The sequence below is a fragment of the Polyodon spathula genome, chromosome 6 (genome assembly GCF_017654505.1).
Source record: "Polyodon spathula isolate WHYD16114869_AA chromosome 6, ASM1765450v1, whole genome shotgun sequence".
NCBI lineage: Eukaryota > Metazoa > Chordata > Actinopteri > Acipenseriformes > Polyodontidae > Polyodon > Polyodon spathula.
Window position 1 is genome coordinate 29,889,948 of NC_054539.1, and position 16,893 is coordinate 29,906,840.

At 35.7% G+C, this 16,893-nt stretch overlaps 1 protein-coding gene across 1 annotated transcript in view; it reads left to right on the plus strand.

Annotated features, from left to right (window-relative positions):
• LOC121317109 (transforming growth factor beta-2 proprotein-like) overlaps positions 1-16,893 on the plus strand; it is a 51,141-nt gene that overhangs the window by 21,625 nt on the left and 12,623 nt on the right. The window contains exon 2 of the mRNA XM_041252722.1: positions 11,432-11,595. Within this exon, the coding sequence (XP_041108656.1) occupies positions 11,432-11,595 (164 nt within the window). The remainder of the gene's footprint in view (positions 1-11,431; positions 11,596-16,893) is intronic.

Here is a 16,893-nt window from a genome sequence, read left to right on the forward strand (position 1 = left end):
AAGAAAGAGTTGTATTCCCTATAGCATTGTCAATTTGGATCTCGTTTACATGGTTAACTCTCATTTACTGCAACTATCAGCACTGGGAAAAGGCCCTGCATGTGGTATATTCCACCTGGTGAAAAGAAATCATAAGTACAGTTTGGAGAGTCGTCAGATAAAAACTAAAAACATTTCTCAGTTCACCAGCTCTCTGTGCATGGGTTTAACAACCTGAGGGCAAGCTAAGTACCAATCTAAACTCATATCCTGATTTGCAAATCCACATTTCCCTCTGTCTTGTCAGGAAGCACAGCTGAATTGTTGTACAAGTCTGTAATGTGCTAGTGAGTTTGGAAGCGATCTACATTTTTGTAATAAAGAAAAAGGTACTCCAGGCATGGATGTTGATGGTAGGATTATAAATCAAATGAATATGTATACCATTTTGTTATGTAACATGTTTTTTTTTTTTTATATATATATCCCTAGTTTTCACACCTGTCCTATTCTTTTTTGATGAAGTGGGTGCATGTGTACAGCAGGAATTATCAGAATAACTATAATTTGATATTAAAACACAGTTGTGTACAATGGCCATTAAAAGGTTTACAAGGGAGCTGATGAAGTAATAGTCCCACCCCGTCCCCCCCAATCAGACTTGCATCATCTCTGAAACTTTAGATCATAAAGAGTTTGGTTTATGAAGAATATTGTAACATACCATACCATAAATGATGTGCTGTGTTTTACTCAGAACAATACTGACATTTTATGGAAGTTCTTAGTATATTAAAATTGTATTTGTAGGTAGAGACAAAGTGTGGTTTTAATATCTTGTTAGCTGGCTAGATTGAATGAAAGGAAGGCCAATAAAATTATTTTTGGCTGATTATATTCTGTTTACAAGGGCATATCAGGACTGTAGCCGTTGTTATTTGTTATTAATTCAATATGCATACACAGTCTGATTTTCCTATTGCAAACTAAAGCACAGATTTTATTTGACTTTTGGTGAGATTAACACTTCATGACAGTAGCATTTCTGTGATTTGTACAAAACCCTGTGTCCAATTGAATGAGAAAAGGGCTTAAGCACGTTAAAATAATGAGTAATGTTGCAACTGAATAAACTGAACTGAAATCACATTTATCAGACACTGCTGAACATAAACTAATCAAGCTCTTGAGATCAGAGATACCTCAGAACTTGGTAAGTGGATTTCAGATACATTTACATTCAAATAACCCCGTTAACTCTTTGAGTAGTGAGTTTTAAAATGCCCTGCCGGCCCTACGGGAGTGAGTTTTTTTTTTCTGCCTTCTGCATGTGCTTGATTATTATGAGTACAGTGTACAAACAAGCTCAAAGCTTTTGTATGTATGTAATGAATACTGACGAAATAAAGAGAAATACTTTTTACCGTAAATAAATAAAACAAATATATATTTGTATTTTGTTATAGGAAAAGGTTATGACTAAATAATAACAGGTAGACAATAAACAACAGGGTGGAACAACCACAAGAACACGTCCTAACAAAAAAAGGGCTGAACTAGAGACAGAGAGCAAGAAAGAGAGACACACACAAATAAATCATATCTGGGTAAACAGGTGGAGGGGGCGCAGGGAGTGAGTGTCTAATGCTTCTCCATATGAAACTCCTTGAACATGGAGCAAGTCGGAATCTGAATTCAGTATTATTTCTAATACTTCTCACAGTGATATTCTCCTGTTTACAAACATTGTTGATATTTTTGTGACGGTGTATTGTGTGTAATTCATTCAATCTCTGGCAGAGGGTGCAAGAGACCAATACAAGGTGTTACAGAAACCTAGTGTCACAATATCATGTTATCAGGAGTTTTGTAAGCTCAGTAATTCAAGTTTGAAGTTGGAGAATGTACCGGTACGTTCATACTACTTAAGGGGTTAAAATATAGTGAGAGGACAGAAGCTAGGGCTGCGTGGAGGAAGAATCTCTGGAATTGAAAGGGAAAGAAAGTGCTTTTGACTTAGAAAAGAGGAAGGGGTGTCCCCTTGGCTTGCAGAGAGCAACCCTAGCGGAGATGAGGCTGGCACGGCAGCCTCCAAGGCTGGGAAGTGAGCTTTGCTTCCCCCAAGGGGAAATGAAAAATAGCGTATTGGGAAATCGATGAAATGCAGAGCTGTCCCAGGCTTGCTGAGGGGGGTCGGCGTGGCTGGACTTCTGACGAGTAGTGAGCTTCACTTCCCGTGATGGGGAGACTGGAATGCTGAAAAGAGAAGAAAGACGCTGGGAGCAAGCTTTGTTCTCCAGTGAGGGAGGTTGGCACTGGTGAAAAGCAAAGACTGAGCAGGGGAAAAGAAAACAAGAAAATAGTTAAGGTTTGGCCAAGCCCAGCTAAAATGATCCTAGTTACAAAAAACTAGTCAACTGCAGTAATTGAACAAAACAACTATTGGATCTTGAGTTAATTGCAGAACAAGGTGTAATATGGGCCCCTGATCATATCGGTTCCTGAGCAACACATAATAATAGTCAGAAATTATTTCCTTTTTTTTTTTTTTTTTTTTTTTTTTTATTTAAATCCCAACAAGTACTGTATATGCAAGACCATAAAGTCATATATCTAATAAATTATACAACACGATTTTTTTCTAAACCGCTGATACCTTAGCTACTGTTTTTTTTTTTTTGTGTGTGTGTGTGTGTGTTTTTTTTTGCTTGCTTGCTTGCTAAGAAGCGCCGCTAAACCTCTTTTTTACTGTTCAATCTTTTTCAAGTTACTGTTTTTTAATAGTAAACCCACACAATTGGACAGATGTTTCAGCATAAAATATAGAATATCTACCAACTGAGCATTTATGAAGTACAAACACAAGTAGCACCAAATGGCAGAACTAGTTCCAGTGGCATAGCTGCACATCATAAAATGGCTTGGCTAAAGTGCTGTGATTGGCTGAACAATATCACATGCCAGTGTGATAATAATTGTCTTACAGCACGGCTATGACATCATAGACAAACTTACTTACCTGATCTGTTAAATTACTATGCCTTAATAGTAACAATTATCTAAACAGTGTTTCTGCAGGTAAAAAAAAATGTCAACATACAACTGAAATAGCATTTAAATCACTCAAAAATCATTTTTTTTGCATCTCTGTCACTAAGAATTACAGAAAAATTGGCAACTATACTGTGGTATTTACTTAGTCCGAGAACAGAACAAAGAAAACTCAGGCAAGCAACAGCAGTAACACTATCAAAAGCCATCTGAGAAATCACCACTCAAGTCTCACTCAGCATGTAATATACAGTATGTGCAGCAGCGGCATCTACTTATTAAACTAAATAGCGCCTTATAAAATTGACTAGACACAACAGATAAATCTCACCACTACCCTCTGATTTCGGAAACATTTAAAACAAAATTAAAATCTCTCCTGCTCTCTGCTGACACAACCGTTGGGCTTTTAAACAAGGTCGGGTTCGGAATAGAATTCTAAAGAGCTCGCCGCAGACGTGAAGGACTGCAGCACTGCACAAACTGACACGGAAGTTGAAGTTGAAGTCCACATACATGTAATGCTGGTTTACAATCTAAGAAAAGTATGCCAGTAACTGGCCATCGGTGTGAAAACAGCCTCAGAAATTATTGGTCAGCTTCTCTTGAAGACCACAAAGCCTGAGTAGGATCATTTCCTTCAAAATATATAAAAATAAATAAATAAATAAATAAATAAATAAACAAACACTCAGAAGCCCCTCCCTCGATGTCAAGTGCAGTGTTTGGCTGTTACATGAATCCTTCCTCAGATGTGGGAAATCAGTCTGCTTTCAATTCCCAAATGCCATTTCATCTCAAATGTTACTATAAATGTTCAATGTAATGTTTATGGCCAATAAAAAAGTACAAAATATATGTTACAATCTTCTGGGACTATTTTTTCTCAGTGGAAGGATACATAATATATTTATTATTTTTATCCTTAAAAAACCGATGTTGTATAGTCATTTTCAAGAAAAAAGTGTAGCCATTTTATAAGCAAATTAACCCACTCCAGGGTGTGCGGTAAGTATTGTCTTAAAGCACACCTTGTCGAGTTATTTCTTACTTGCTGTACAGTACCTATAATTCAAAATTGCAGCTTATTAAAGGGAAGTGCCAGATCAGCTTTTCCCACAGCTAGCCAATCAGAAGTGATAGGGGTGGAATATAAACACTGCAAATATAACTGCAAAACTTTTGTCTCTCACACAAATTTTGTTGTCCTGGGCATCGGACGATACGAATTGCACACCCCTGTTAGTACATCCATTCTTAGAGCAGGAGATATAGTGTGGAGAATGAGGGTCACAGACCTTGGACACTGAAAAAAATGGTTTGAGGATGGGGGGTGGAAACATTTTTAATAAAAAAAAAATTAAAAAAAACCCAAAAATAAAACAACTCCAAAAAATTGTCTGAACAGGAAGAGGACCTTCCTCCTGACCCCTTGCTGGCCAACCAGAATTCATGGGAGATGGGGCTTCCCATTGCTTGTTGATGAGTGCAGTACAATCATTCAATGACAAAGAACTATCTTTTTGTGACCATTTGCAGTTCTCTTAATCCTAACAAATATGAAATATGTAAAATGTTATAATTTGCTTTTGGCTATATTTATATATCAACTCTTACTACAGCAATTGTTTTTGCAGAGGCATGCTTGATTGTCTCACAAGTTGTTGGTTTTGGTTGCAGCTGAAACTATGTAAACAGCCTGGACTATCAAGAGGTCTGATACAGTTGGATATATAAAAAGGATAAACTGTGGAGTAAGTAAATAGAAAACAAGGAATTATGTTTTGATGTAAATTTGAACATAATATTGGGACGCAGCAGGTTATGTTTTTATCGGCTGTATGTCTGAATAAAGCCTCTTGTTTAAGTGTATTAATATCTTTTCGCCATTTCTGCAGTTTGATTTATTTAAGAAATTGTGCAGAACAAAGTAGTTTGCAGTCTTGTTTACATTTGCTTAATCTTATGATCAACATCCATTTCATTATTTGTATTGACTTTTTTTTTTCCTGAATTATTTATAGATTTTCTTGAGTTTAAAGGATTGACTGGTGTTGGCAGTTATACAGTATTACTTTGTACATTAAATATCTGAAAAAAAGTGTTTTGTTAAACTGTTACAGTTTTACCACTCATAATAAACCCAGCACGGGACCTCTTGTTAATTCCCTTTCACTGTTTGGCACTACTGATTATGTTCATTCAGGGACTGAAATTCAGGGATTTAATTTACTGGACTCTGCCAAGTCAACGTCCATGTCTGAATGGCCCCACCCCCACTTTTATCTGAATGTCAATTTTTTAATATTTCTAATAACAGTGCACAAAATAATTAAATAAATAACAATGTGCAAATAATGGCTGAGATTTCATCTCCTGCGCTTCAGTGAGTAGAACAAGCAATGCAGTACAGTAGTTGCTCTGTGCATTGATTGAATAAATTGTAAGCACTTTTCATTTTTGCAGCAGAATCCAGTAAATGAAAACTTGACAATTTATAAAACTAATTACAGTGAATATTTAATGCCTTTTGGACGCTCTTAAAAGTGCAAGATTAAAGGCTAATGTCTACTGATAACCACGGCTTGACCTTTCTTAAATTGTGCTTATGTGTTTTGTTAAGACAAGTTCCTTAAAAACACATTGGTTCATTTATCAACGTGCCTTAAGCAGCCTGGTCAAATCAACAGGAAATTACTGTTTTTATATTAACGGCAATGAATAGGTAGTAATGCTAGTGGTCCGTGCAAAAATTAAATAAAAATTGGTTGTCCAGTTGCTTATGGTAGCTTAAATGGCATTTTTCCCCATTTCTCTTCACTTATACAGTAATAGCATTCTCAACACAACTTCTACTATTTCACATAACGGCTTTTGTTTTTGTCCATGTTTTCCGAGTTAACAAGATATTTCATCAATATTGTCCACCATGTTATCCTTGTTGTACCCATTGGCTTTGGACCCTTTAAACATTGTTATCAAGTACTAGTTCTATTCTCCCCTGTAGCATGTAAGACTATGACATAAAATTCAGCTTTAGCGCTTTCGCATCTGACATTTTTCTTTTTAGATAAACAATACAACTTGCAAGCAATTTTTGTCATAAATTACATAACTAAATAAGAGCGCTGGGGAACGTAGACATCACAGGGGTCTATTTTATTTATCTAAATAATGGCACATCTTGTCTCTGTATTTAGTGAAGTTAATTGGGGGGGGGTCAATTAATCATCCTGGGGTGTAAACACCAGTAGGGAACTAAGAGAATTAAAGAGCACTGGTATTATATTTGGATCAGTGAAATAGGCCCCATCTCCTTCTCCTTTACAGCGTGACCAGTGCACGGAGGAGTATAGTGGTGGCTCTTGTACACAGTCGAGCCTGCTATAGGTAAAGGCATGTTTGTAATCAGCAAGGGGACCCCGTCTATAAATAGTTATTTTAAAGACCTACTAAATAGGCCCATACACGTATACACAGACTTAAAGAATAAGGATTGTTTAAATATGAAGGCACAATAGAAACTATTAAAAATAAGAACGATCCAATTAATCTTTTATACAACAATAACCATTTCTCAGTTATTGTATTTAAAGACACTGAAACCAGAGGAACGTCTGAAAACTATGCCATCATTAAGAAAGACAATCAAAATACATCTAAAACAGTAAAAATAAACCAGTTTAAAGTAAACAATAAAATGCAAAATAGAGAATTAAACAGGACTAGGACAGAGAATTCAAAACAGAAAGATAGGAGACCCAGAAATGGAAATAGTACCAAATACACTAAAGATAAGACTGAGGACAGTATTTAATTTATCAAGGAAATCTTTAACCACATCCCAAAAAGCAGTATTGAGCAAAGGACTTAAGTTTATACCGACTAAAAAATACATTGATAAAGATAAACTGGCCACCGAATTAAAGGAGTGGGAGAGACGCATGCAATTAACAGAATATTTTTTCAATGAAGAGAGCTCCGATTCAGAGGGTAATTATGTACATGGGATTAAGGTTAATAGTACAGCACGTGGACTCCTCCGGATGGAAGAGACAAGTGGTTAGATATGTATATTGAAGTAGTTAGACAAGAAATTATAGTAGGACTAAAGAAAAAATGTATACTTAATTTAACCAATATTGAAGAACAAGCTATGACTGAGTTGTTAAATGATGATGATATAAGTATAAGACCGGCAGATAAAGGATCTGGAACAGTGATAATGAACACAGGTGCCTGTATGAAATCTGTAGAATGTGAATTAAAGAATACAGATACATATGAAGAAGTTAAAAGCAATAGGATCAATAAATCGGTAAAAGAGGTTAAGGACATTGCAGAGAGACTATACAATAAAGGCATTATATCAAAAGAATTTAAAGAATACATGGAGCCATATAATGCAAGAACAGGCCTAGCAAGAGGAAATCCTAAAATGCACAAAGAAAATCACCCTATGCGAATGATAGTCAGCACGATTGATAATCCAACACACATAATAGCTGAAATAGCAGAAAAACAACTTAGGTCACACATTGAGAAATTACCAAGCTATGTTAAGGATATAACACAATTTTTAAAAAGACTTGAATCACTAAAGCACAACCTTCCAAAGAATACAATTTTATTTTGCATGGATGTAAAATCCTTGTATCCAAGTGTCCCTCGTAAAGAAACATTAGAAGCTTGTCAAAAAGCACTAGATAATAGACTAGATAAATCAATACCCACAGCAGAGGTGCTGAACATGATCAATGTAGTTTTAGAAAACAGTTATTTTACATTTGTTGATAAAAATTACAAACAAAACAATGGTACAGCAATAGGATCTAAATAAAGAATGCATTTTGCCAGTACATACATGGGGAAATGGGAAGAACAATTACTTAGAAAATCAGAAAGAGAACCTTTAGGATACATTCGGTTTGTAGATGATATTATTGGGGTTTGGACACATGGAGAAGAATCTCTTTTCCAGTTTCATAAAATGGCAAACGAAATACACAGTAATATAAAGTTAGGGTAGAACAGTGGAAATGATCACTCCAAATTCATTCTGCATTGTTTGCATTTCGGAAGAGACAGCTATTGCCAACTTAAAGAAAATTAAGAAACTAAAAAACTTTGAAACCAACAAGAAGGGGTGAAAGCAGTGTTGAGGTGCCAGTGCTGGAGGAGGGTTAAAAAAAGTATACAGCTTTTAAAAAAATATCAGTGCAGGAGTGTTGCAGTGCTACAGGCCATTGAACTTCCCTGACTTGCTTGTTTGATCAGCATAGACGACACAAGAAATAAAAATAACGAACTTCTCAAAATATCTCTTACTTTAAATAAAATGTCAAAGAAACTGAAGCAACAGTCAAATCTATTTTCATTTGGATTTGGAAAATCCACATCAGGCTAACCCCATGAGAATGAGAATCTAACTGAAGATGAGGAGGAGCTAACAGTGTTAGTACTTTAGCCAGCCTCACTATGACACTACCTGAAAAAAAGGAAATGTCTTCACTTCTCTGGAATTCTTCAATAGTTATTTTCCCAGGCAATTTGATTACTGTAGTTCTATTTCCTGGCATTGTACGTACATAGTTCCCTGGCATTTTTTTCACTCACTGGCATTTTATGCACACAGAAAGTAGTTCCCTGAGGCCTGCTTCATGAAGGTCCTGCGATTGCGATGAGGTTGCGAGGTTGCAGAGGTCATCTCTGCATGCATTTCATAAAGCACTTCACAAGTGCTATTGCTTGCTATCACTGTTTTATGATCTGCTCTCAAAAAAATTAGTAACTCGGTAATCCACTTTAAAGCACAGTGACTGATTAGGGAATTACACAATGGCAGGGGTGCAAAGGAAAACCATTTTTTTCAAAGAAGAAATTGATACAATTATAGAAATGGTTGGACAACACATATCTGTTCTATTTGGCAAGTTGTCTGGAAGTATAACTAACGAAGAAAAGAAAAAAAAAAGTGGCACTGTGACAGAGAGAATGATTCTTCATGATAAATCTCCCTCCCAATCTGTGAGGGCGCTATGTAAGGGGAACAGAGTGGCTGGAACAGACTGGATGGCCTGACAGTTCATTACCAGGGTTAGATGGAAGTTGGCCATCTAGAAAGGGGCAGAATTACTGTACACCAAGTCATTACCTCAAAAAGGAAACGGTGTGGCAACCTTGGATTGGAGGAGAAACGGTTGCACTCGTTAACCAAGGGGGCGTGACTGATGGTATATAAGGGGATGTAGCAAGGTGATCTGTTCCTCTGTTATGGTTAAGTTTGAACCGCTAAAGGACAAGTGAAACATAACCATGAGTGTTTTTGTTTCGTCTAACTGTTGGATTTGGTATTTGTTAGACTGCTAATCCAGAGCTGTGGCTATAGGCCAGCACAAACCCGGATAACCAGCACTATTGTTCACAGATAAATTGTATTTGCACCACTAACACTAATAGCACTCACCCTGGACCTGGACTTGTGTTTGTGTATTGTGTGTGTTTAAAAACCGTGCTTATTATTTCAGCACTGAACCCCGTGTTTGTTTAACTGAGCAGTACACATCGTTGGATACTCCCAGTCCTCTATTTATTGTTTACTGTCGTCATCAGACTATTGGATTACAAATTAAAACAGCCATTTCAACAGTACTTTGTTGTCTGTCATTATCTTGAACACTGCATCACCTCTACACCTGTGTCATGTAACCCACATTGCCACTGGCACATAATCACAGGCGCAGTAAATGCTTTAAGGGTGGAGCAGAGAACGGTACCTGAAAGACGAACAAAAATGGATAGATCTAGTAAGCAGAATGAAATTAAAAGATGGGAAAAGAAGGGAGATGAAACATACCTGAAATGAGGAGAAAAAATAGTCTAAATATAATTGGATAAATAGCTGTTGCTGGTATTGAGAGCAAAAAAAGAAAAGCAGATAGCTCTTCCTGCTGCCTTTAACCCAGCGTAAGTAAACATGTCTTTTCATTCTATCTAAGCTATAATGAAAATAGTTATAAGTTACACAACCTGTTAATAAAATTATTATAATAATAATAATAATAATAATAATAATAATAATAATAATAATAATAATAATAATCTTCCCACTACCTCCACTGGCAAAACGATCGGCAATATCACAGTCTGCCCAAATGCCATTTGTACTCCTAGGGTATCGAATGACAGCATCTGACACAGACATTTTTGCATATAATAGTAACGGAATTAAAACCTTTCCTGCACAGGTGCTCATTCACAACAGGGGACAACGTTGGTATTTGAGATCCATCTATGGCAAATGTCTTGAGCTAATAAATCCCACAGATTATAAAATGCAGCACATGTACTTTTTTTACTATTGAAACCCATTGTTCAGTGTGCACAGTAAATCCAAGATAGACTTCCGGGTTAATAATGAGCTGAATTTTGCACATTAAAAGGCTTTAATGGTTTAAAAAAACATTTTTAAGTTTTTGTTTTAAATATCCATTTAGATTTGTTTCTGTTTAAATCTAAAATACATTTGATCACCCTAAGATTAGCAATCAGTACTTTTTTTATTAATTCTAAGTCTGTATGCATCAAGATTTGAGTAGTAGTTTTGGCTAGTAGTATGAGCAACATTGTATGTTCTAATAGGATCTGCAATGAAAATTGCTACTTGCAACTGCTGTCTTTATTTGCGAGGTGCTTACGATTGAGAATTTGTAAACCGGGCACCTGGAATTTAAATTATATATTTCCTTGGCATTTAATGTAAATAGTTCTCTGGCAATTTATGCACACAGAAAATAGGTCCCTGGAATTTAATGTATATTGTTCCCTGGCATGCTATGAAGTTCATTCGCTGGCACAACGATTGTATATATTTCTCCTCCCACAATTTAAAGATAATAAAAAATGTGAGTATATTATACACATTTCCTGATATAAAGTTAATTTGGCTACCAGGTTTTGAAAGCTAGTTGTCAAATGGCCACCAGCATACAAGTGATTTGTCCCACCCTGCATTGACCTCGGAGTTCACTGCACTTATAAACAAATCATCTCTAGTATATACCTTTATGTTTTTTTTTTTCTCTATCTTTTGATTTTTATTCTTGGATACTTGAATGAATATAGAAATGTTTGCTGTCATTCATGGTAGTATCCATGGTTGCTTAAAAATGTCATACACTATAAAAATAAAAGAGACCCAGGAGAGGATGTCAAATCTAGGCAGTCCCTGGGTTAAGTGTGACAGTGGCAACCTAGTAAAATCATCTAAATTGTGGTAGTTTCATTGCAGAAACTACCACACAGAACATGCAAAAAAAGCAAAACTGGTTTGTAAGAGTGCTTGGAGGTTTTAATATTTAATATATATATATATATTTTTTTTTTTTTTAATTTCTTTCAGATTACATCTCTGCAACTTATTACAATCCTTACTTCAGGCGCCTTAAATTTGATGTTTCATCAATGGAGAAAAACGCATCAAATTTGGTGAAGGCAGAACTTAGAGTTTTTCGATTACAAAATCCAAAGGCAAGAGTATCTGAACAGCGAATAGAACTTTATCAGGTAACAGTTTTTTTTTGTTTAGTTTTTTGTGTAAGATAATTTAGTGTAAACATTCCTTTCCTTTTTGACTAGTATTTTTAAAAGGCCAGCAACCAAAATATACTGTATGCTTTAACAGACATGTCAACTTAAGTGTTCACACCAGTGAGACGCCCTACTGAAAAACCTTGAGATTGATGAAAAACCTTGACCTAGACCACTAGATTTTGTTCTGTGGAGACAAAATAAAATAAATACAATAAAGAAATAGTCTGTGTACACCACACACTAAAAAATGACATTTAACAGTGAATGTTTATATGTGATCTGGTTTAACATGTAAATTATTCAAAAAGAATGCATTTATAGACTTATTTTTTTGTAAATACTGAGAAAATGAGTTTAATATATACTTTTCTTGATTTTCAGTTTTAAAAAAATCTTGTCAGTGTGTGAATGTGATTATTATTATTGGTCAATATTATTAAAACAAAGAAGCATCATTATACAGAAATACGAAACCACTTTATGGTGCTCCCTGTCACTTTAACTAAAGTTAAGGTGAAATATAGCATCTTTCCAACCACTGACACTGGCATTATAAAGAACAGTATATTTTTCGACTTTAATAACTAAATTCTCATTGACGTCCATTTCTCTTATTTCTGGGGTAATTTCTGTATGAACGAGACAGTGACAGTCTGACAGCCTCTCCTTTGACGGGCTCTGAGTAATGATGTGTTGTGTGCAGAAACATAGATGGCTCGTGCAGACAAACAGTCAGTTTGAGAGAACAAGGCAATTCTGTCTTTGGAGTAAGGAGCCAGTTTGCATAGCAGCTATAGGAATATAGAATGGTAATGTACATCTCTTCATGGTGACCCCCACGTATTGGTTTTACCGCTGTATAAATGGTTTCGCAGCCTCGAAAAAAATAACAAACATATGCACAAGCATGAGAATTTGAAAAAGAGACGTTGAAAGAAATGTGTAAAATACCTATTCACACAGCACGGAATTGCGCAGTCTATACTGGTATAATATCGTCATAACCCTTTTACACAGCCAAAGGGGTCACGCGAATAAAAAACAAAACAAATCAAATAGATACATAAGCAGAATAACGTGAGTAAAATACTTATAAAAAAAGGAGTGTAATATATTGTAATATATATCAATTTCTTAAATGGTGCGGGAGAGCTGTAGTGTACTGTAAACTTCTGTGTGCTCGCTTTGTCCTCTAAATATTATATATATATATATATATATATATATATATATATATATATATTATATATATAATATTAAGGGAAAAAAAGTTTTATTGAGAAAACGATTGATATATATAGAAATACAAAACTGAAAGATCATAGTTGGATAAGTCTATACCCCCCCCCCCCCAGATTTAAAATGGTGGTGGAAAACACACCAGCATTAAAGCTGTTGGGATAGTTGTCTACCAACTTTGCATATCTAGATTTGACAATATTTGACCATTATTTTTTACAAAACTGTTCAAGCTCTTTCAAGTTCAAGTTGGATTTAGGTCAGAGCTCTGACTGGGACACTCAAGGACATTTACCTTTTTGTTCCTTAGCCACTCCAGTGTAACTTTGACCTTGTGCTTTGGGTCGTTGTCATGCTGAAAGGTGAACTTCCATCCCAGTTTCAGCTATCTTGCAGAGGGCAGCACGTTTTCCATAAGGACTTCTCTGTACTTTGCTCCATTCATTTTCCCTTCTATCCTGACAACTGCCCCAGTCCCTGCCGATGAGAAACATCCCCATAACATGATGCTGCCACCACCATGCTTTACAGTAGGGATGATTTTCTTTGATGCGCTGTGCTGGGTTTGTGCCAAACTTAGCGCTTTTCATTTAGGCCAAAAAGTAGCATTTTAGTTTCGTCAAACCACAAAGCTTTTTGCCACATGGCTACAGAATCTCCCGAGTGTTTTTTTGCATACTTCAAAACAGGATTCAAGGTGGGCTTTCTTGAGTAAAATACAGGCCAGATTTGTGTAGTGCTTGGGATATTGTTGTCACATGCACACTTTGACCAGTCTTGGCCATAAAAGCCTGTAGCGCTTGCAAAGTTGCCATTGGCTTCTTGGTAGCCTCTCTGATCAGTCTCCTTCTTGCTCAGTCATCCAGTTTGGAGGATGGCCTGATCTAGGCAGGGTCTTGGTGGTGCCATACACTTTCCACATCTTAATAATCATCTTGACTGTGCTCCAAGGTATATTCAGGGCCTTTGTTATTTTTTTATACCCATCCCGATTTGTGCTTTTCAACAACTTTGTCACGGAGTTCCTTTGAAAGCTCCTTGGTGCTCATTGTTTAGTCTTCGCTTTGAAATGCACTACCCAGCAGTGGGAACCTACAGGAGCTTCTGAATTTATCCTGAAATCATGTGACTCACTACAGTCTAACACTGGTGGAGGCCACTTAACTTGCTGTGTGATTTTGAAGGCGATGGTTACACCTGAGATAATTTAGGATTGCTATTACAAAGGGGGTGGACACTTATCCAACCAAGCTATTTAAGTTTTTATTTTTAATTAATTTTCAACAAACATACTTTATTCACTTGGAAGTTGTGGGGTAGGATGTGTAGATAAATGAAAAAAAAAAAACTATTTTAATGCATTTTAATTCCAGGCTATAAGGCAACAAAAGGTGAACATTTTAAAAGGGGGTGTAGACTTAATATAGGCACTGTATGTGAGCCACTGGTTATAGTTCAATGGAGGGTCTTGCTGTGTAATACAATAACATGACAGAATAAGCAAAGCATACTTAATATCTTGTTCCTCAGTAAAAGTTTCAACTAGCAATGATGATAATCACCGACAGTAACTTGTGAGTATGTCTAACTAGAACTCCAGGCTGTCCCTTAAATAACATGAACCACCTCTCATGGGAGGTGGGGCTAGATCTAGACATTAAGCGCAGCTTACTGTTAAAGGTATACATCACAAAATATACTAATGGATCATTATGGTTCACTAGAATATTCTGTATATAATAAGATCTAAATTCCCAGAAATATTTGTGCAATACAAAACTTAATCTAAAGAATAACAATAATAATACATGTGCATATTTTTCTCTTTTTTTAGTTGCATGTCTTGTTGAGATCTGGCAAAGTAATCATTTTCTTTTTTGACTGACAGATAGGAAAGGTTCCACCAAGTCCTAAATGTCAGGAAAGAAAGTTAGGAAATGAACAAATTAGGAACGTTCTGTAATATGCTATTTCCCATCTTAAAATACGTTAGGAGAGCATTTTCTGTAATATCAACTCTCCTAAACTACAGTTAAGATAAGAATGTCACTTAAGATGCTTTTGTAATATGGCCCCAGGTACTGGCATTATCCATCTTTAGTAATTGCTTAGACGTGAGGAGCCATATTTTAAAGGTGTCTACATTTCTATTAGATATCTATATGTGTATTTCTTTTTAGACTGGACTCCTGTAGACCTGCTTTTTGAAGATACCAAGGAGTGGATATTTTTGATGTAGAAGTGTGCTTGTTGTGCACTAAGGTCTATTCCATCAAAAGATTAGAATTGTATTTTGATGTGATTTTCAGAGCTTTGAAGCTGTAATCATTCTCCCAACTGAGCTGAAATAAAACGGAAAGGTACATACAAATTACAAAATGAGAGAATAGTTCCAGTATCTGCTTATTTTCCACAAGTTAGGTGTCATCCGGTGTCCTCAGTTAGCATTTTGAATTTTAATTGAAAACATTGTACTCAGAAAATGTGTTGATTTCCAGCAATAGTATGGTAACCTGCACAATTATGCTTGATGAGTCAAGGCCACAATTCCTCCCTTTTTAAGGAATCTTAACTGCTACCTTATGTTTGTCATTTAGCAGAAGGTAATTAGGTTTCAGAAAACTTTCTTTAGAAAGCAAATACTGTTTCTTGTTGTTGCACTCATAAAAAGGTGAAAACAAATTTGACATGAAACAGCTTGCAGTTTTAGTTTCCCATGTGTTTTGGCCCAAATTGGCTTGAATCAAATGGCCCTGCCACAGTTAATGCCCCAAATCTCATCCAGTTCACAATTAGCTGTGAATCAACAATCCCAAAAGTCTTTTGGCGAAATGTTTTTACAGATTAATGAACTTGTACCAATAGTATTAGAAGTCTTTCTTGGCCACATAAGCACAAGTGAAGGTAACAGAAACAATGTTTTATGCATTAGGAAGGTACACCATAGCACACTTTGCCAATATAAACACATTACCATTAGGCCTTTTTATATTAAAAATAACATAGCTTTGCACTGCAATGATATCCCATAGCTGCTATTTTGTATGCTAGTTTCTTTTTTCCGAGACTGCAAAATCATTTAGAACAATTTTCCCAGTGAAAAAGCTTGAATGCTTTCAACAGTCACTCCAATAAGAGCTAAGAATCTGAAACGATGTTTAAAAGTATGGGTCACAGATGTAAGAATTACAAGGTTCATGGAGGTGCTGCTTTGTTAATGATTTGTCAACAGTGTATGGAAGTTGAAATATTTGTTTTCCTTAACTGGTTAACCATCCTGGTCAAAGAGAACAGTTTCAACAAAACAGGTATTTTAAGGAAAGGAAAGACCATCAATTCACACACTGGTCTTGTATGTGGTCTCCTTAAATTATGAATATCTTCCTGTTTCCCTGCAATTCATTGAAAAGAAAAGCAGCTTATTTATAAAGGCAATCAGAGCAGTCTTAGAATATCCTACATTCCCAACTAAATGTAGAATTCCCTACATTATACACATATTAGCCATCATTCGAGACTAGGTCAGCATTCGCAATTTCTTTAACAAAAAGGTCTCTGTGTAGTATCTGTAGAATTGCCCTGGAATCCTGCACTTCACTGCTGATATATTTACCCATTTACTTCATGATGGCTTTTGAGGTCAAGTCAAGTAGAAACATTTAGACAAAAAAGGCTCTGTTTTAAATCATATATGCAAAGGAAAAGGTACATTTTTTGAGAAAGCAATTGTTTTATTGGTATAAAATTAACAAGAGGCTACTCAGAACAATAGTTGAACTATTCCTTGCTGGACATTTTAAAGACATTAGAAGACATTAAACAAAACATTTAAAATGCTTATTATAGTTTTACCTGATTTTATGATTATTTTGGCCATGGTTCTAACCTGATGCAGGTTTCTAAAGTTGGTGATTTTTTAAAGTTTTTACATTTTCAATTTTCTGTTCTTTACTGGGAGGAATGGTTTGAGTAATACGAATACTAGAAAAAAGATATACTCTTCGAGTGCGTACAATAGGCTATTTTTAATTT